This window comes from Phyllostomus discolor, chromosome 7 (assembly GCF_004126475.2).
Source record: "Phyllostomus discolor isolate MPI-MPIP mPhyDis1 chromosome 7, mPhyDis1.pri.v3, whole genome shotgun sequence".
NCBI lineage: Eukaryota > Metazoa > Chordata > Mammalia > Chiroptera > Phyllostomidae > Phyllostomus > Phyllostomus discolor.
This window is the reverse complement of record NC_040909.2, coordinates 110,990,187-111,012,011: the sequence shown is the minus strand read 5'-3', so window position 1 is coordinate 111,012,011 and position 21,825 is coordinate 110,990,187. Positions and strand designations below refer to the sequence as shown.

General features: G+C 38.3%; 1 protein-coding gene and 1 long non-coding RNA gene across 3 annotated transcripts in view; one reads left to right on the top strand and one right to left on the bottom strand.

Annotated features, from left to right (window-relative positions):
• Positions 1 to 21,825, top strand: part of STK3 (serine/threonine kinase 3) — a 252,662-nt gene that overhangs the window by 49,571 nt on the left and 181,266 nt on the right. For both annotated transcript variants that reach the window (XM_028533670.2, XM_036031288.1), the window contains exons 5-6: positions 15,102 to 15,266; positions 16,448 to 16,615. In XM_028533670.2, coding sequence (XP_028389471.1) covers positions 15,102 to 15,266; positions 16,448 to 16,615 — 333 coding nt within the window. The remainder of the gene's footprint in view (positions 1 to 15,101; positions 15,267 to 16,447; positions 16,616 to 21,825) is intronic.
• Positions 6,871 to 7,244, bottom strand: LOC118501740. Its single transcript, XR_004904390.1, has 2 exons — positions 7,201 to 7,244; positions 6,871 to 7,045 (listed from the first exon to the last, which is right to left on the bottom strand). It is a non-coding gene; the product is annotated as an uncharacterized LOC118501740 (long non-coding RNA).

Below are 21,825 nucleotides of genomic sequence, written 5' to 3'. Positions count from 1 at the left end.
CAATGAGATTCTTTTAAATTTTCCAGTGAATTCATAGCAGTATTGAAACCAGATGTAGACTTCCGTCTTTTAATGTATTATTAGCTCCATTATGAAAGTCTCATTTTCATCCCTGATTACTGAGATTCATGTTCATTATCTTTCTCCCATCCTCCTTACTTGTATTGTGACAGAAATACAATGAAACCTGTACTATATTGAAGATAACCTAATTAAATCCATAAACGAAGTACTTTGTTGGTAGAATTTTTCATTGGAAAGGATTCTGGACAGATATCATTAGAAGTGTTAGCTGTGGTTCGAAAAAGTGTCTAGGAGGTTTTCATCTTAGAACTGAAATCTTATGTGACCACCTTCTGTGTAAAGTAGACACTCCCTTCTGTGGATTTTCCCCCCCTTCTAAATGTTTTCAGTACAAACGTGACCATTTTGAAGTGGTTGGATATGGGTCTGTCTGAAGTGATGAAAAGTCTTAATTATAGAAATAAAAAAGATACTACTTTAAATTTTATGTATTGAGAACAACTAGTGCTCTCTGTTGTCAGATAGAAATCAGGACACTTTTGGTTGTTTGCTTATATGTAAGTGAGTTTTTCAAAACATTTATTTTGTAAACAAAATTCTATTTAGGAAAATGTCTGTCAACTAACTAAACAAACTTTCCCTCCCTCCTTCCTTTCTTTAAAACAAAAATGTCAATGTGTGCCTGATAGATATGAAATAACTTCTAGACCAAGGCTACTGTGGTGTCTAGCACACGCTCCTGTCTCCTTCCTTTCTCATCTCCATTAGTGATACGAGTGTTTGGAGAAATGTTGAGATAGATATTGCTGTTATCCAAAGTTCATTTGATACCATAAGTATTTCAAAGAGTCATGTAAACATTTATTTCTTCAAAATTTGGTAAGGTTTACCTACATCTTGGCACTTACAAGGCTGAAATTTGGCCCATTGCTAATTACCATTTTTTATATTAAAATAAGAAAAATGGACCGTACTTGATTTGTGAGTAGTGTTTCATAACTGTTTTATTTGTATTTTTTTTTGTTAATTATTTGGATTACTCTGTTGAAAATCTTTCCTTTTTCTGGACAGTGAACTACTTTCCTTATTCAAAGCCTAATTATAATGCCATTTCCTCGCTCCTGAATTAATTGCTTTCAGCTGTGGTTCCAATTCACTTTGAAAGTGCTTTTCATAATAGTTTAGTAGAGATTTATTTTTAAATTCAGTGTAGAACAGGTGTTCAATAAATGTTTCCTTTTTTAGTGAATGAATGTTATCTAGAGCTTTTTGGAAAATAATTCTGCATTCTTAGATCATTTTTACACATGGTTTATACTCTTCCTTTCTGCCACACATGTGCTGTTAATATTCAGCAACGTTGTTACCCATATGGTATAATTTTATAATTGATACCTCATTGTTTTAATTTGCTTTTCTTTGCTAATTAGTGCAGTTTAATATTTTCCATTTATGTTACCCAGCTCTATTTTTAGTTTTTTGAATTGTGTATTCATTTTTTGCCTGTTTGTTTATTGGGGTTTAATTATTTTCTGAAGACTTATGTGAATTCTTTATATTGTAAATAATTCTATACGCTAAATACCTTACCACGTTTGCTCTGAATATTTTTCTAAGTTTCCTTAGTTTATAATTTTTAAGTAGACAGAGCTAATAAATCCTTATAATTCTTCGTTTGCATTTTTTATTAGAAATGTTCTTCCTGTATACTGATTTGATACTTTAATTTTCTTCTACTTATATTTAAGTATTTAAAAAATGTTTGTATCATTGAAATGCATTTGTTTTAGTGGGATAAAACATCTGTTTTCAATGAAATACTCAGAAACCCACCTATAACATCCTTAGTTAAAGTTACTTTTGGGCCAGGTGAGTCTGTTTACTTGCAGAGTTCATAACAGGTGTACTTGTTTTGTTTGAGTGGCACACAATTTAAAATCATGTAAATTTGAATGCTGCAATGAGGTAGGCACCCAGCCCAACATTGTTTTCCTGGTTGTTTATGGCCGGTATGCATTGTTCCTGTTGTTAATCAGTGGTAGCTGTTCTGATTGATCGGGATGATGGCAGGTGACTGTCCTTATTGGACATTGCCTTCACTGATTGTGACATATTTTTGACTGTCACCCTTGAACAAGCCTTGCAACTCCTTACTTTCTTTTTTGAAATGCATTTATACATTTATGTTTGTGACATCTGGCAGATAGAGGTATGCATTGTAGAGCCAGAAAACATGTAGGCTTTGCTACGTAACGGTGTGTGACATCTGATAGACCCTTTAATTTCTCTAAATTTGTTCCCTCATCTATATAAAGGGATGATAATATGTTGCTGTTTACTTAATTGAGCTGTTGTGAGAGTCACATAAAGTGCTCTTTTTAAAATATATTTTATTGATTATGCTATTACAATTGTCCCATTTCCCCCTTTACTTCCCTCCACCCTGCACACCCTCTCCCACCCACTTCCCCCCCTTTAGTTCATGTCCATGTGTCATACTTACAAGTTCTTCAGCTTCTACATTTCTCATACTATTCTTACCCTCCCCCTGTCTATTTCCTACCTACAATCTATGCTATTTATTCTCTGCACCTTTTCCCCCTCTCTCCTCCTCCCACTCCTCTGTTGCTAACCCTCCATGTGACCTCCATTTCTGTGGTTCTCTTCCTGTTCTAGTTGTTTGCTTGTAAGTTTCATAAGGACTGGACTGTCAGTTTCTTCACCACTGTATACTTAGCAGAATCTGTATGAGAGAGCTAGTGAGATGTAGGTATTTGTTGGAAGATTAAAAAAATGATGTGCACATTAATGTGAATTCATTTAGCTGTTAAGTAAAGACTGAGGATTTTTTGTTAATATATTATAGAATCAGGGAGTTGAAATGAGTCTTTGAAATCATCTAGCAAAGCCAGAGTTTATACATCAGTATAACATCTCTGACAAATCTTCTTTTGGTCTTGCTGTGGATCTGTCCAGTGGCACATGCTTTACAGCATTGGAATTGATAGATCCTGAGACCTTGAAACATAGTGGGCCTATTTAACTCTGAAATTTCTCTAATGGAGCTCTGAAATATAGTGTACAGTACTGGAGGTAAATCAAAGAGTTAATAAAGGATTAGTGACTTCTTGGTTGGAAAGAGTAGAACTTTAAGTCGATAAAATTTGAAGTTTAGGTAACTGAAGAGGTCAGCATTGAAGTAAGTAAACACAGTTTTACAGACTGGTGATACCCCAAGTGCTTTAATCTTCACACCAGAAGTTGGGGGTGGAGAGAGGACAGAAAACCAGGGCATATATGGCAGTCTGACCACCTCGCACACCTTCTGTAGTGGTGCAGTGCCGTGACCCTAAACCATACTTCTCCCTCTCTTTCCCTCTCCTTGATTGCAAACCATTAATTCAGAAAGATTGGGAACATCACATGTGGTATCTTCTTTCTTTCAAAACTACAAGTCAGTATCATTACGTTCATTATGTATTGAGTGCTGACTGTATGCCGGGCTTGGTCCCAAGCATTGCAGAGACATCAGTGAACAAAACAAAGGTCCCTGCCCTTGTGGGCCCTTTTCTTAGTTCAGTGCCGTCCAATAGAAACATAAAAGGAATAGAAGCATAAAATAATATATACTATTATAAACATAATATATAATTTTAAATTTCCTACTAACCACATTTAAAAATAATTAAATTCTTTGAAATATGAGTATATTCCTAATAACAGTATTTTATTACTATGAATTAAACACAAACACATTTTAAATTACATATACATATTGGAAAGTATAATCAATATAATAATTATTAATGAGATTTCTTACATTTAGCTTTTTGTACTAAGCCTTGAACTTTGTTGCGTATCTTACATTTATAATGTATCTCAATTTGGGCTGGTCATGTTTCCATGCTTGGGAGCTAGTCAAAAGGACACTGCAACTTGAGAGCACAGGGCTTGCTTTCTGTGCACCATCAAGTCAGACCATCTGATGGAAGGTGGAGAATACATTTTGAAAGTATTTTCAAATAATTTAAACTCCACATCCATGACCTTTTGTAAAGCCTTCTATGTGCTGACCCTTGCCAATCTCTCATACTGCATCTAGAACTAGCATCCTCCCGAATCGCTAAACTTCAGTCTTCTTTCTTGAGTGCAAATGTGGGAGGCTTTTTATTGAATTACAGTGTTTTTATTTTTTGTTTCCTTTGCGTGGTATGTTCTGTTTCCTGATAGCTGGTCATTTAGACCTCAGCAAAAATGTCTTGGGTTTTTTCAATTTCTAGTCTAAAGAGTCTTTTTCAATCATTCTCTATTAATAGTTTTTTATTTATTGTACTCATAACAATTGTCACTGACACTGAAAAAAAATTTAATGTTATTTATTTTCCAGTTACAGTTGACATATATTAATTTCAGGTATACAGCTCAGTGAGTAGACATTTATATACTTTGTGAAGTGATTGCACTAGTAAGTCTAATAAGTCCTTCGACACTATACGTAGTTATTACAGTATTATTGACAATATTGCCTATGCATCGCCATCCCGGTGACTATTTTGTAACTACCAATTTGTGTTTCTTAATCTCTTTACCATGTTTACCCAGCCCACGAACCCCCACCTTCCCTGGCAACCATCAGAATGTTTTCTGAATCTATGGATCTCTTTCTGTTTTGTTAGTTTGTATATTTTGTTCTTTAGATTCTGCATATAAGTGAGGTCATATGGTATTTGTCTTTCTCTGACTTACTTTACTAATCACAATAGCCTCTAGGTCCATCCACACTGTTGTCAATGGTAAGATTTTGTTCCTTTTTTTATGGCTGAGTAATATTTCATTGTATATATGTACCACATCTTGTTTATACATTCGTTTGTTGATGGGCACTCAGGTTGCTTCCATGTCTGGGTACTGTAAGTTTGCTGCAGTGAACATATGGATGCATATATCTTTTTGAATTAGTGTTTGGGGTTTCTTTGAAAAAATACCCAGGAGTGGAATTACTGGGCTCTTCTTTGACTCTTGTTATAGCCTTTGTTTTACAGTCTATTTTGTTTGGTATAAGTATTGTTACCCCAGCCTTTTTTGTTGTTGTTTCCATTTTCATAAAATAGCTTTTTCCACCCCTTTCACTCTGGGTGTCTTTTGATCTGAAGTGAGTCTCTTGTAGACAGCATTTATATGGGTCTTGTTTTCTTACCCATTCAGCCAGCATTTAACCCATTTGCATTTACAGTAATTGTTGATAGATATGCATTTAATGCCATTTTACTCATATGTTTATTTTTTGTTCTTAAAGAAGATCCTTTAACATTTCATGGAGTACTGGTTTGGTAGTGATGAAGTCCTTTAGCTTTTTCTTGTCTGTGAAGCTCTTTATCTATCCTTGGATTCTAAGTGAGAGCTTTGCTGGATAGAGTTATCTTGCAGATCCTTGCTTTTCATCACTTTGAATATTTCCTGCCAGTCCCTTCTGGCCTGCAATGTATTTGTGGAAAAATCAGGTGACAGTCTTATGGGAGCTCCTTTACAGGTAACTTTCTCTTACTACTTTTAGGATTGCATCTTTGTCTATAACCTTTGCCATTTTAATTATTGTGTGTCTTGGTGTGAGCCTCTTTGAATTCATTTTGTTTGGGCCACTCAGTGCTTCCTGGATTTGTATGTCTACTTCCTTCACCAAGTTGGGCAAGTTTTCAGTTCTTATTTTTTCAAATAGGTTTTCAATTCCTTGTTCTGTCTCTTCTGCTTTTGGTATGCTGGATGTTGTTCTAGTGGCCCCTTAAACTGTCCTCATTTTCTTGATTCTTTTCTCTTTTTGCTGTTCTGATTGGGTGTTGCTGCTATGTTATCTTTCAAATCGTTGATTCGGTCCTCTGCTTTATCGAGTCTACTGTTGATTTCCTCTAGAATATTCTTCATTTCAGTTATTGTAGTCTTAATTTCTGACTGGTTCTTTTTTGTGTTTTCTCTCTCCCTTTTTATGTTACCTATATCTTCGTTGAAGTTCTCACTGAGTTGATGTGTTCTTCTACAAAGTCTGTTGAATGTTCTTATAACCATTGTTTTGATCTCTGCATCTGATGGATTGCTCGTCTCCATTTTGTATAGTCCTTTTCCTGGAGTTTTGTCCTCTTGTTTCTTTGTTTTCTCATTTTGGCTGCCTCTCTGAGCATGTTTCTCTGTATTAGGTAGAGCTGCTACATCTCCTGGTCTTGGTAGCCTTATGTAGTTGGTGTCCTGTGGGGCCCAATGAGCAGCCTCCATGGTCACCCAAGTGGGGCACTCCACATGTGCCCCCTGAGTGAGCTGTGTGTACCCTTCTGTTGTAGGTGAGCCTTGAATTGCTGTTGGCACGAAAATAGGAGGGATTGACTCCCAGGCCAGTTGGCCGCAAGGACCAGTGTCGGCTACAGTGGAAGAGCTACAGTGCAGGGGGACAATCCCATAGAGTAGAAGTTGTTTTAGATGGGCTCTAGTGCCCACTGAGTTTGATGTTTTTTAAAATTTATATTTTATTGATTATGCTATTATAGTTTTCCCATGTTTTTCCTCCTTGACACCCCTCCACCAAGCACCCCATACCCCCTCAGGCAATTCCCATGTCCATGGGTCATGCATATAAATTCTTTGGCAACTTCATTTCTATACTGTACTTTTACATCCCCGTGTCTATTCTTAACAACCAAATACCCTCACCTCTGTCCATTACATCATACCCCCTCCCATCTGGCAGCCATCAAAACACTCTTTGTATCCATGATTCTATCTGTTTTTGTTTGCTATGCTTTTTTAGACTCAGTTGTTGATAATATGTATTTATTGCCATTTTATTGTTCATAATGTTGATCTTTTTCTTAAATAAATCCTCTTGACATTTCATATAATAATGGTTTTGTGGTCATGAACTCTTTTAGCCTTTTCTTGTTGGGGAAGCTCTTTATCTGTCCTTTGATTCTAAATGATAGCTTTGCTGGGTAGAGTAATTTGGCTGTAGGTCCTGGCTCTTCATCACTGAATATTTCTTTTTTTTAAAGATTTTATTTATTTTTAGAGAGGGAAGGGAGGGAGAGAGAGAGAGAAATATCACTGTGCAGTTGCTGGGGAACGTGGCCTGCAACCCAGGCATGTGCCCTGACTGGGAATCGAACCTGCAATGCTTTGGTTCACAGTCATCACTGAATATTTCTTGCCAGTCCCTCCTGGGCTGCAAAGTTTCTTTTTAGAAATAAGCTGACAGTCTCATGGGAACTCCTCTGTTATAACTAACAGCTTATTTCTTGCTGCTTTTGAGATTCTCTCTTTATCTTTAACCTTTGACACTTTAATTATGATATGTCTTGGGGTGTGCCTCTTTAGTCCATCCTGTTTTGGACTCTGTGATTCCTGGACTTGTGTGTCTGTTTCCTTCACCAAATTAGAGAAGTTTTCTTTCTTTAGTTTTTCAAACAGGTTTCCAGTTCTTTGCTCTTTCTCTCCTTCTTCTGGCACCCCTATGAGGAGAACGTTGGTACCTTGAAGTTGACCCAGAGGTCCTTACACTTTCCTCATTTATTTATTTATTTATTGGATTTTTTTTCCTCCTACTTGTTCTGATTGGTTTTTTTCTTCCTTATGTTACAAATCATTGATTTGATTCTTGGTTTCATCCACTCTACTGTTGTTTCCCAATATATTGTTCCTCAGTTTTGACTGGATCTTATTGTGTTGTTGAGGTCCTCATTAAGTTCCTTGAATATCCTTCACCCTATGAGTGTATTGAACTCTGCATCTGATAGATTGCTTATCTCCATTTTGTTTAGTTCTTTTTCTGGAGTTTTTAGCTGTTCTTTCACATGGGTCATCTGTTTATCTCTTCAGCCTCCCTGTGTTTGTTTCTATGTATTAGGTAGAGCTGCTATGACTCCTTGTCTTGGTGGCGTGGCCTAATGTAGTAGGTGTCCTGTAGGGTTCAGTGGCATAGCCTCTGCTTTTACCCAATCTGGGTATGGGTACTCGAGGTGAGCCCTTTGTTTGGGCTGAGTACACCCTGCTCTTGTAGTTGAGTCTTGATTGCTGTTGGCTGGTCAATGGAAAGGATTTACACAGACCAGTCAACTGCAAGGACTGGCTGTGATCATTGACCACCAACCTCCACCCACCATGGAGGATCAGCTGTGTAGGAGCCTACTCCACAGAGCAGGACCCACTTCAGCAGGGCTCTGGAGCCCACTGAGTCTGCCTCTTGAGTGTGTTGCTTGTAGAGGTGGTTGGATGGTGGTACTCCGATGTGGTCCCTAGCTGATCACGGGTGCACAGGCTTTGGGGTTTCCCAAATGGTGCTGGCCAGTATCAGCCACTGCCTGTGTGTCTAGAACCACTTGGCATAAGCTGTAAAGTGATCTGAAGATGGCTGCTACTCATGTTGGGCTTGGAGGTGCCCAAGCAATGCCAGGCTGTGAACCGTGATAAACTGTTGCTAATTCCAGGCCTGCAGCCACTTAACAAGAGGTATTGGGAGGCTTTTGGCTCCCTGAGCCTGGCTTTTGCTTTTTGAGAGGATTTAGAAAGATACGAAACATGAGCCAAGACAAGCTGTTCATATGGAAAAGCCACTGTTTACAGCTTGGGGGAGTATCCATAAATACAGTGGGGCAGAGCCTCAGGGAATTACCAGGGTGAAACAAAGAGTGTGAGTCAGGTTCATAGAGGCTCAGATGTGGCACCTGCCCACTGGCCTTGTGGCTCTGTCAGGGGAGGGTTCAGAAAAGGAGCAATGTCCTCTGCCTGTAGTTCTATTTGGGAGAAGGCTATTCCCCAGCTCTTGCTCTGATGCCCGACACTTCAGTTCCTTCCCGGATGCTGCGGGTGCCTATCAAGCTGTACCTTGGTGCTGAAGCTCTGAGGGAGTGAGTCTGAGTAAGTCTGTGTGTGGGCTTTTTAAGAGGAACTGCTTGAGACTCGAAAAGTTTCTTTCACTGACTCAATTCCTTCTGGTTTTTATAGCCAGAAGTTATGATGACTTACCTTCCTGGCGTTGGAACCTTGGGCTGGGGCACCTGGTGTGATGCTGGGACCCCTCACTCCCGAAACATACCTTCCTTTTTTATCTACCACGTGTGGTGTGGGACCAGCCTGTTCTACATCTCCAGGTTTCTGCCCATCCTAGCAGTTTGAATGGATGTGGTTTCTTTAATTCCATAGTTGTTGGACTTCCATTCCACTTGATTTCTGACTGTTCTAAGTGTTGGTTGTTTTATAGTTTAGTTGTAATTTGGTGTGATTATGTGAGGAGACGAGCCTTGTTTACTTGTGCTTCTGTCTTGACTGGAAGTCTGAGTTTGGCTCTTGACTGTATTGCTGTTGGAGGTGGTTGGCTGGTACTCCAGCATGGTCTAAAGTTGCCTGCTGGTTGTGCTGGCACTGGGGCCTCATGGGAGGTACAGGCCAAGGTCAGCTTCTGCCTCTGCCCTGCCCAGGGCCACCCAGCATGATATATAAAGCAATCTTCAGATGGTTGCCACTTGTGTGGGTCTTGGAGGTACCTGGGAGAGGCCGTGCTTTGAACTGAGGCCAGCTACCACTAGTGCCAGGCTTGGGGGCGTTGTTTAGCCAGAGGTACGTGGCACTCTGAGGCCAGATGCTGCTTGTTTGGGGTTTGCGGACCTTTGAGAAATTTTAAGAATGTTGATGGCAGGATAAGCCAAGACAGGCTATTTGTACGAAAATGCCACTGGAAGTGTCTTGGATGGTGAAGCACGTTGGGTGGGTTGGGGTCTTTGGGAATCTCCAGGGCAGTGCTAACATTGTTAACCAGTTTGATGGGGACTCAACTGCTGGCTTAGTAGGAGGAGAGTTCAGCAAAGGGACAGTTGCCTCTGCTAACACCTCTGTCTGGGATAAAGCTGTCCCACCAGCCCTCATCTTGAACCCAGACAATTCAGTTCCTCCCATATGTCCCTGCTGCCTTCCCACATGCTGCCTCAGTGCGGGAACTCAGAGAGTGTGTCCGAGAAAGTCCATGTGCCGGTCTTAGAAAGAGGCACGCCTGTGACTCTAGCAGTTCTCTCTCTCACTCAGCCATAATGTCTGCTGGCTTGCACAGCCAGTAGTTATGGGGACATCTCTTCCTGGCACTGGAACCCTGTGCTGGGGCCCTGGTGTGGGTCTGGGGCCTCTCACTCTACGGGACTTCTGCGGCTGAGATATCCCTCTTGATTTTTAACCACCACATGTGAGTGTGGGACCAGCCTGATTGTGTCTCTGCCCCTTCTACCAGTCTCAATGTGGCTTCCTTTTTATAACCTTAGTTGTAGGACTTCTGTGTTTATCTAGACTTCAGGTGGTTTCCAATGAAGGTTCTTAGTTTAGTTGTAATTTTGATGTGGTTGTGGGAGGATGCAAGTACTGTGTTCATGTACTCCAGCATCCTAACTGGAAGCTGACATTTTCTTGTATTTAACTCTTTTTCTATCAATTTTTTGTCAAATTATCCCTTCCCCTATTGAATATAAGCTTCATGAGAACAAGGACACTTCTTGTTCTATTCACTGCTGTATCCCCAGCAACTGTTATAATTCTTCAAATGTGCTTGGATGGGTAAGTGGCATCCTGGATCACTTATCTTGCAGTAGAGTGGATTTATCAAGTAAGGTTCTTAGATTACCACTGAAGAGTATATAATTGAGAAATGGCTTAGAATAGTCTTAGGATCATTTAATTTGGAAAGGTTTAGGGAAAGTTGGTACTTCAGAGGTTAACAGAAGGAGGTTCAGGTTCTTTCTTTCTTTCTTTCTTTCTTTCTATGAAGAAAGCAAATTTATCCAAACTAACCCATTATTTAAGATTACTCCATACAAATAGACATGTAGAATACATTCATGACATTATATATTGATGTCACATGCAAATATAAGCCATCTTACAATTTGCTCAGGTATTATAACATGGTTAGGGCATTAAAAAAATTGAAGTAAAATTCACATAACATAAAATTAACCATTTAAAAGTGAACATTTCAGTAATATTAGTGTTTTCACCTTGTCATGTAGTCATCACCTCTATCTAGTTCCAGAATATTTTCATCACCCCATACCCTTTAAGCAGCGACTCCCAAGTTTTGCATTTCTGGTCATCACCACTCTGCTGTATTTTCTGTGGACTTATCTATTCTGAGTATTTCTTGTAAGTGGAATCATACAATACATGCCTTTTTATCTCTGGCTCCTTTCATTTAGCATAATGTTTTCGAGGTCCATCCACAATGAAGCACATGTCAGTACTTTTTTTTTTTGACTGAATAGTATTCCACCATATGTATATTTATCCATTCATTCATTGGTAGACATTTCAGTTATTTCAACCCTTTGGCCATTGTGAATAGTACTGCTATGAACATTCATGTAAACAGATTTGTTGTTACAGTTTTCAGTTCTTTTGAGTGTATACATAGGAATAGAATTGCTGGGTCATATAGTAATTCTTTGCTTAACTTTTTTTTTTAACATTTTAAGGAACTAAATATTGTTTTCCACAGTATTGTACCATTTTACATTTCCACCAGCAATGTATTAGAATTCTAATTTCTTCACAGTGTTGCTAACCCAGTTGTTACTACTTTTTTTTATTATAGCCATCCTAGTGGGTGTGAAGTGGTACCTTGCTGTAGTTTTGATTTGCATTTCTTAATGACAGATGATGCCAATTCCTTCTCATGTATGGCTATTTGTATATATTCTTTGGAGGAATGTCTATTCAAGTCCTTTGCCTATGTTTAAATTGGACTGTTTGGCTTTTTTGTTGTTGAGTTAGAATAGGTCCTTATATACTCTATAGTTCTTAGATCCTTATCAGCTATAATATTTTCAAACATTTTCTTCTATTCTGTAGGTAGTCATTTCACTTTCTTAATAGTGTTCTTTAACACACAAAGTTTTTTAATTTTGGGAGTTGCGACCAAGATGGAGATGTAGGTAGAAATACTTTGCTTCCTTGCACAACAAAAAGAAGGGTAACAATCAATTTAAAAACAATAAAACAACCAGAAGTGCCAGAAAATCAAACTGCATGGAACTCTGATAGCCAAGGAGTTAAAGAAACATTCATCCAGACCAATAGGATGGGTGGAGAAAGGAAAGATGGGCAGCCCAGTGGATAGGACATGCAGCAAGGTGGCAGACCTCAAGGGTGAGGCATGGCTGACCAAATGGGAAACTTAAGGCTAAAGCTCACTGTAAAATATTGTGGGGGGTTGTGATGAGGGGAGAAGCTCCCAATCTCACAGGAGAGTTCATTTGAAAGTGGAGCTAGAGTAGAGTGAGGTGAGCAGTATTGTTCCCTCTCTGACTCCTCCCCCACAGGCAGCGCCACAAGGCAGCCAAGAGGGTCGCCTTGCCTCTGCAAATAATTAAGGCTCCACCCCTTTACAACATAACAGGTGTGCCGAGACAAAGATATATGGCTCAAATGAAAGAACAGATCAAAACTCCAGAAAAAGAGCTAAGTGACGAAGATAGACAACCTATCTGATGCAGAGTTCAAAACGCTGGTAATCAGGATGCTCACAGAACTGATTAAGCTTCTTTGAAAAGTGAGGGAAGAAATGAAGCCTACCTGAAGTGAAATAAAGCAAAATATACAGGGAACCATCAGTGAAGGGAAGGGAACCATCAGTGAAGGGAAGGGAACCATCAGTGAAGGGAAGGTAACCAGGACCCAAAAGGGATTTTGAACAAAAGGAAGAAATAAACATCCAACTGGAACAGAATGAAGAAACAATTTTTAAAAAATGAGAGGCTTAGGAACCTATGGGACAACTTGAAGCACTCTAACATCCGAATCATAGGGATACCATAAGGAGAATAGGAAGAGCAAGAAATTGAAAACTTATTTGAACAAATAATGAAGGAAAACTTCCCCAATCTGACAATGGAAATAGACTTCCAGGAAGTCCGGGAAGCTCAAAGAGACCCAAAGAAATTGGACCCAAAGAGGAACACACCAAGACACATCATAATTAAGTTATCCAAGATTAAAGATAAGGAGAGAATCTTAAAAGCAGCAAGAGGAAAGCACCAAGAGGAAATGTCATATATAACGTATCATATATGAATGTTAAAGGGACTTATCTGAGAAAAAGAAGATCAAAAACTATGAACAGTAAAATGACAACAAACTCACAACTATCAACAACTGAACCTGAAAACAAAAACAAAAACTAAGCAAACAGCTGGAACAGGAAAATGACCAGAGAAATGGAGATCACATAGAGGGTTCTCAGTGGAGGCGGGGAGGGGAAGAATGGGGATGGTAGTACAGCGAATAAGAAACATAATTGGTAGGCATAAAATAGATGGAAAGAGGTTAAGAATAACATAGGAAATGGAGAAGCCAAAGAACTTATATGTACAACCTATGGATATGAATTAAGGGGGTGGGGGGATGCTGGAGGGCAGATGGTGCAGGGTGGAGGGAGGATAAAGAGGAGAAAAAAATTAGGAAAACTGTAGTAGTATATAATCAATAAAATATACTTTAAAAAAATTGGATGAAGTCCAATTTATCAATTTTCACACTTGTTTCTTGTACCTTTGATGTCATAGTTAATCATCCATTGCCAAACTCAAGGTCATGAATATTTACCCTTATGTTTTATGTTAAGAATCTTATGGTTTTAACTCATATTATGTTGTTGGTGCATTTTGAGTACATTTTTATATGTGGTATGAGATAGGGGTCCTACTTCATTTTTCTTTTTTTGTTTTCTGTGTTTTTTTTGCATGTCAAATTTCAGTTGTTCCCCAAGTTGACTCATTAAGACATGAACTTCTGTGGACTTGGGGGCAGTGGAAGCTTCTTCCAGTAGTTATTTTCACATTGTACCTGGTCTTTATATTTTTACATTTTTAATTTCTGCAGTATCTTTTTATTTTCCCATTGTTGGGCATTTAAATTTTTTACTTCCTTGTTTTTCATAGAGAGCAGTGCCTTTTATCTTTGTATTTTTTCCCTCTTTCCTTAACTTATTTTTTAGTTTTTATTTTGTGGTTACATTACAGTGAGAAGTTTTAATATTCTGAGACTTTGATATATCACTTGATGTATTTAAAACCTCAGAAGATGTTTTCAATAAAAATAGCTTTAACATCCCTGAGTGATGTTGTGGCTCAGTGGATTGAATGCAGGCCTTTGAACCAAAGGATCTCCAGTTCAATTCCCAGTCAGGGCGCATGCCTGGGTTGCAGGCCACGTCCCCAGTAGGGTATGAACGAGAGGCAACCACACATTGTTGTTATTTTCTCTCTCTCTCTCCCCTTCCCCTCTCTCTAAAAATAAATAAATAAAATATAAAAATATTAGCTTTAACAGGTTGTACTTGAACCAGATTTGTCAAGAGAGGCTATATGGCATAGTGGTTAAAGCATAGATTACGATCATATGAGGAGTCACATCTTGGCTCACACGATTTGTGAAAAGAAGGACGTTACTGAACTTCTTTGCAATAACTTCTGATGTTTTTTTTTTTCTTTCATTCTCCTAGTCTTTCTATGATATTTTCATTTTTCAGTTCTTATTATTAGGGTCAGAAATTCATGGCGTGGGTGGGTGAGGAATGACCTGGCTGGGAGCAGGAGAGTGTTATTGGTGCTTCATGCACCAAGTCTCTGGGCAGTCCACCCTTTCTGCTTGCCTTTGTTGTATGTAAAACTCTTAATTTTGATTTTTATCGAGAATGGGAGACACCACAGGGAAGTGTCTGAAATTACTTTTTCGGGACAGATAACTGTGATATTGCTACCTCCTTGCTAGAAGATGTGGAAAATGATAATTTCTTAGGGCTTTGTTGTTCCTTAGGATATGGCATGTGTTTTAGGAATGATGTTTATAGGAGAAATTTAATGATGAAAATTTTTTCATTAACAAAGTTTAAATGGCAATACAGATGTGGGCAATACATATGGAGGGAAAGAGGTTTTCAGTTTTTACCTTATAGCCTCTTCCCAGAGATTTGATGTTTGTTAAAAGTGCTTGTTACCATGCTCTCTTGTAAAAGTTTATCTAATATAGTATATCTATCAAGTTTTAAAAATATTTCTTTTCAGTTAATAGAAGATGAAATTGCAACTATTCTTAAATCTACTTTGAAAGGACTAGAATATTTACACTTTATGAGAAAAATCCACAGAGATATAAAAGCTGGAAATATTCTTCTCAATACAGAAGGGCATGCAAAATTGGCAGATTTTGGTGTGGCTGGTCAATTAACAGTAAGTGTAATACTTTTGGAAATACTTTTGGCTTATATGTTCAGGTTTCATTGTGACTAAACTTTAATAATTTTTGGGGGGGTATAAGGAAACTGTACGAGGTCTGTCTGGAAAAACTCCAGCCATTGTTATTATAACAAGAATGGTTTGCATGACATCGATGTAATGTAGCAGCCAGGGAGAGTAGACAGGAATGCACACGTGTGAACAATGACAACTTCACTGTACTAGTCATTGGGGTATACACCGTTGAGAGATCATGTGTACTCTGTGGCTGTGGCGTGCTAAATGACTGAGTAGAGCAACAATTCTGCATCAGATTTGCATTAAGCTTGAACATTCCTCCATGGAAACCATGTGGATGATCCAGAAGGCCACAGCTATGGGCAACTGGTGATTGGCAGCTTCATCACAACAATGTGTCCACTCATCATGTCTTATGCACAGCTTTTTGGCAAAACATCAAATTTCTGAGGTGACTCAGACCCCTACAGCGCAGATTTGGTACCCTGCGACTTCTGGCTTTTCGCAAAAGTAAAATTACCTTTGAAAGGGAAGAGATTTCAGACTGTTGATGAGATTCAGGAAAATACAACGAGACAACTGATGGCAATTGGGAGAACTGTGAGAGGTCCCAAGGTGCCTGCTTTGATGGGGACTGAGGCATCATTGTCCTGTGTTCCATATTTCTTGTATCTTCTTCAATAAATGCCTCTGTTTTTCATATTACATGGCTGGATACCTTCTGGACAGACCTTGTATAACTTCATTGTTCTTGGGTAGGAGGAGCCATAATTTGAGTATTATGTATTGCTTTTATTTCCAATTTAAGAGACATTGAGTGAATATGAAAATGTATATCATCATTAAAATGCTTAAATGTTTGAAAAGGAAAGCTACATTCATTCATTTGTGTAGCTTTCATTGTTATTATACTGTCTTTAATGACTGTCTTTCATGACGATAGTGGAAGTAAGTTACTTGGGGACTCTTGATTATTTTAGAATTCAGAATTCCTAAACATGTCATACCATAACTAGTTGAAATTTTAGGAAAATAGTCAATTTCATTTGTAACATGTAGTAGTTGAGAGTTTCACATAATAGTTTTCAGAATATGCTGGCAAACAGATTCCTTAGTGTTTTTGTACTATTATTTATGTCAGTGTAATGCTTTTGCAGGACACAATGGCAAAACGCAACACTGTGATAGGAACTCCATTTTGGATGGCTCCTGAGGTAATTCAAGAAATAGGCTACAACTGTGTGGCCGACATCTGGTCCCTGGGCATTACTTCCATAGAGATGGCGGAAGGAAAACCTCCTTATGCTGATATTCATCCAATGAGGGTAAGAAAATGATGCTTTCCTAAAAATGTCAGTGTTATAAGTGTTGCAGTGTTGTAATATCAGTGTAAGTAAATATGAAGTAAGTTAAATAAGTTCATTTGAGTTTAGGTTCTGTGCAAAAATAGTAAAATTATCTGTCAAAGATGGTGACTGGTAACTCTTTTCCCACCCTGCCCCCATCCTTAATTGTGAGCAAAGAAGTGAAGGCTGTATTTCTCTCTACAAACAGTGTTTTCCTCCCCAAAAGATATACCTGTAAAAACTTCCTTTGCTTTTCAATAGAAGAAAGGGTTTGTAAGTTCACTACATTCTTCAATTCATTGTTTTCTCAATGGGGCAGTAGAGGCGTTGGAAAAAAACGGTTCTTTTCTACTCACCCTGCAAATTCTGCCTTTCTGTGTTTTTGTTTCTTCCCTTTTTCTTCTCTTATCTGAGGCTGTTTAAAAAATATTAATATATTATATCTCATATTGCTATGAACTTGTAAGCAAATTAATCTTCTTTAGTTAGTGCTTAGTGAGAAAATGTAATGCCTTAAATTTTTTTTATTGTTGACACTATTACAGACCCACTATTTTTTCCCCTTTTTCCCCCTTCACCCAGCCCTCACCACCTCTCCCCCCTTCCCCACCTGCCAGCCCATCTTTCACCACATTATTATCTGTGTCCATAGGCTGTGCATATATGCATATATGTTCTTTTGCTAATCTCTTCCTGTCCCCCCATCCCCCCTCCCCTCTGAGATCTGGCAGTCTGTTCCATGTATTCATGCCTTTGGTTTTATTTTGGTGGAGAATGTACTGTCTTCTTTTTTTTCTGAACATTTGTTATATGCTCTGTAAACTCGTTTTCCAGGATAATTTTGAATTTAAAGTACTATATATCTTGCATATTTAAGTCTAATGGTCTGTGTTATGGGGTTTGTGATGATACAGTTTTTATGTTTATTAGTATGTGAATCTCAGTTCATTATAGATATGTATATTTATCTTTGTAAACTTGTTGCCCTCTAGTGGCTGTAGTCACCTCAAGAAGAAGGGATATAGGGAAAAAGGAGAAGAAAAAGAGAGGAGTATGTGTGCACATGTGTGTAAAGAAAAGATGGTGTCAGTGTGATTGGAGAAATTTGTGTCTAGTCTAGTTGGGAGAGAAAATAATGCAGTTTTTTAGAATATCTGAAGAAGAATATATTGGAATTATTTCTGGTGTTACAATGTTGTTATGGATTGAGTTTCAGTAATAAAGATAACAGTGTACTCTACCTAAAATCTTAAAAAATCTGCTTGCCACTTGAAAGAGAATTCATTGAGTAATGAATTCACAGTTGTATATAATATGTATTATTTTTCTTGTGCATATGAATTTTTTGCCCAAGTGAAAATAAAAATAACATGAATTATGTGTTTGAAAATAACATGAAAAATATATACAAGGTCAGCATAAAATCAGCAACACAAATTCTCATTTCTTATTAGATGATCTTATCTCATTAGTTATCTTTGGTATTTTTAGTTAGATTGCTTTTTGGGTAATCCTCAAGCTAGGTGTATTTGAGTTTGACCTAGAGAGGTAAACTTCATTATCCAAGGCAACCTAGCTAAGTGCCAGAGCTGGGATTTAACTCAGTACTTATATTATTACTGTCTGCTTCCACCTTGTCTAAATCTTATTTTTCCATTCAAATAGTCTCTCTAGCAGATAGCAAAGAATTATATGTGGCCCCTACCTTCCAAGGCCTTAAGATATCACTTGACCACCCTTTGAGTATACCCATTCCCCAGGCCCACTTGAGACCCATGCTTGCTTAGGCCAGGAAGAGTTAGGGACAAGAGGAGGTACATCAAGCTTGGATTATTTTTAATGGAATTGCTCCGGCCTAAATAGTCATGAGTTAATACAGTGCTTTGTTACCGAGTAAGCTTTTTGAAAGACATGTGTTTTGAGCGTTATAGCCTAAGGGTTTTAAAGAACTTAAGATGGTACTAAATTAGAAAATGAAAGTAATTATAATAAATTGGAACTTGGCAGTTAATTGAGAATGGGTCTTTTGAAAGCGTTAAGGGTGAAGTCATTTGTTTTACATGCTTTTAGTTTACTGTCGTATCAAAAATTGGTACTTCCATCATTGGTGAGAGGTAATAAGAGGTTTTTCAAGTATAGATATTCAAGGAGGAATTTCCTAATAAAAAGAGCTGTTAAAAACATTGTATTTGTTTGATGGCAAGGGATGAACTGAATTTGTTTTGATATAACTTTCTTTCTTTAAATGAGAAACTTGTGGTGTATACAAACCGAACCTGTACTGCTGTGGGTAGTAAGACTCATCTGTGTGTAAAGGACACCAATGAAATTCACATTAAAACATGTAAAGCTTTCTAAATAGAAGAATGAAAATGTGCTTGTAAATTTAGATCCAGCTGATAGATTAAAATTAATTAGTAATGGCAAATGCAAGTAAATCTGCTCAAAGTGTTAAGTGAAACAAATTTTATTAAAACTCAAGTTTAGCCCTGGCTGGTGTGGCTCAGTGGATTGAGCGCGGGCTGCGAACCAAAGTGTCGCAAATTTGATTCCCAGTCAGGGCACATGCCTGGGTTGTAGGCCACGGCCCCCAGCAACCGCACATTGATGTTTCTCTCTCTCTCTCTCTCTCTTTCTCCCTCCCTTCCCTCTCTAGAAATAATTAAATAAAATCTTAAAAAAAATAAACAAAACTTGTTTATTTTAAACAGTTAAATATGAAATTACTGAATTAATTTTGTTAAATAAATAAAATATTAAAACAATTTAATTTTGAATTCAGTTAACCACATACTTCTGTGGAGAGCAGTCTTCTCAGCCCTGTAGGAAATATAATTATAAAAAAATCAGGAAATGAGTGAAGGATCATTTTTCTGGATATCGATCACTGTTACCCTCCAACAAACCCACACACTTTTTTTTAGACATCACTAAGACCCTAATGATTATTAACACAGCTTTGCTTTGCTTTGATTTACACGCCTGTGTGTTTGGTCACCAGTTACTCAGCATAGCGACGGGTAAGAAGCGAACTGTTTGAGTCAGACTAAGGACAGCAGGCAGAGGGACTGCTGAGATCCGGCATCAATTAAAGGAAAGAACAAAATCAAACCAAGAGTCTTGCTTTTGTACAATATGATACTGAGTGTGTATTACCTTTCAAAAATAAGTTATACAAATATATAGTATATCTCAGGGAGATTTATGTCAAATGTGAGTTGAAACCTTTGGAGGTATTTTGTTTGTTTATTTACTTGTTTATATTTGTTTATTTGAACAATAAATACCTTTATTACATGAGTGGAGATAGGAGGGAGGAGGATTTATTTATCTTTCCAGGCCTTGATTTTCCTCCGGTGGAACTCCCAGCTCCTTACCCTTCTAGCACATGACCGTCGGCCTGGCCATATTGGCCTGGTCTTGAAGCAAGGCATGCAGCAAGCTTGCTCTGCTGGAATTGCTGCTCTAGAAGACAGCTTATTTTCCCTTTCATCATACTGTTTCTGAATTTTCTTTGTTTTTGTTAAAAGTCTCTTCCTCCTCAGGAGTCAGCTTGGCACCCCTTCCTGCAGCTGGGGGCCGTGCCTACTTGGACTCCTACTACGTGGGTGGGGTGTGCTGTCAGTGAACACGATTCAGTTCTTTCCTGGGGTCTTGGTGAGGACCACCTTGTGGTTGGATGTGTTGTTGACAACATTAGTAATCCTTATTTTGCACGTACAACACTCTAGAGTCACAGGCCAAGCTGCCCACGTCCAGCCTCAAGGCTCGGTGCTTCTTACTGCCGCTCCACACACACGCATGCAGGCTGTGTGTGTGATGGGGGCCTGGAGGCACTGAAATGGCAATTTTCTGGAAATTCACCTAATATACAGCATGACAATTTCTGTTCAAGAGTAAATTTGGAATTATTTTAGACTAAAAAATGTCTGTATGTGTGTATGTACATCTCCTCATACCACTTACTTATGAAGAGAGGAACCCTGTAGATACTTGCAACACAGAGTTGCAAAGTTATTTTTGATGAGTGATGTTTTTGAAAATTATGTTAATTTTCTTAATTGAAGAATCTTTTCCTTAATGTTGCTATTTTTTTTTTAACTAGCCTCTCACCCCAGGCCCCCCTCTCCTTTTTGTTTGAGAAACTCAGTGAAATAAATGCTCCAGTACATGCAAGGTAGGAACGACATTAGATTAAAAAAGTCACTCTTTTTAGTGCATATTGAAAAATAAAACAGAATAGCTTTCTTCCATTACAAATCACATGGCATTACTCTTTTCATAACCAAATATACTCCTAGCCCAACATGATTTCTTAAAAAAAAAGACATACAAAAGTAGTTACCATATTTTTTGGACCATAAGACACACCTAGGTTTTAGAGGAGGAAAATAGGAAAAAAAATTTTGAAGCAGAAAATGTGGTAAAATAGCTAATAACATGAATAACATAACATAACATTTCACCAATGTAAGTGTAAACAGAACTCAACAGCAGCATTAACAACCATTATTCCTCCCAAATTTGCTGGGGGAAAAGCGTATCTTATAGTCCAAAAAATGCAGTGTATCTACAACTAAGGAGTAAAAACTGAGTCAACCATTTTTCAGTTAAAAAATATCCATGACCCCCTTCTTGTGCAATTACTAATAAAATTTGGTTGAGAAGTTCTGGGGGACTGGGCTTGGGTCACCCAGCACACCTACACGTCTTTCATCTCCCAATCCCTGCTGTGTATGGCCCAGTAGACACCTGGGCCATCTCAGTGTATGTGCATGGCCCCCGGAAGATTCCTGACAAGCATTCAGGACGGGTCAGAATCTTTATTTTACTGGGGAATGAATGAAAGAATATGGGTGTATTAAGTCACAGACTTCAACTTTGCTGGTGGGAATGTCCTAGATGAATAGCTCTCTCTTAAAGCTGGAGATAACAAGACCAGCCTTTCTCTGTGGTCTGACACTCGCTGTGGGGGTGCTGCCCTGGATTCCCAAGACCCTGGGCCAGGAGCATGTGAGCAAACCACACTTCTGCTGCACCCAGCTTGGGGGCTTCAGGACCTTGCCTTCAGCACTCAGGCTTACGGACATAGTGTTGTCAGGGGACTCTAGTTTTTCATAGGATTTTTTTGTTTCTGTTAAATTTTTGCTCGAGTGACATGTTTCGTGCTTATGAGGTCCACTTTCTGC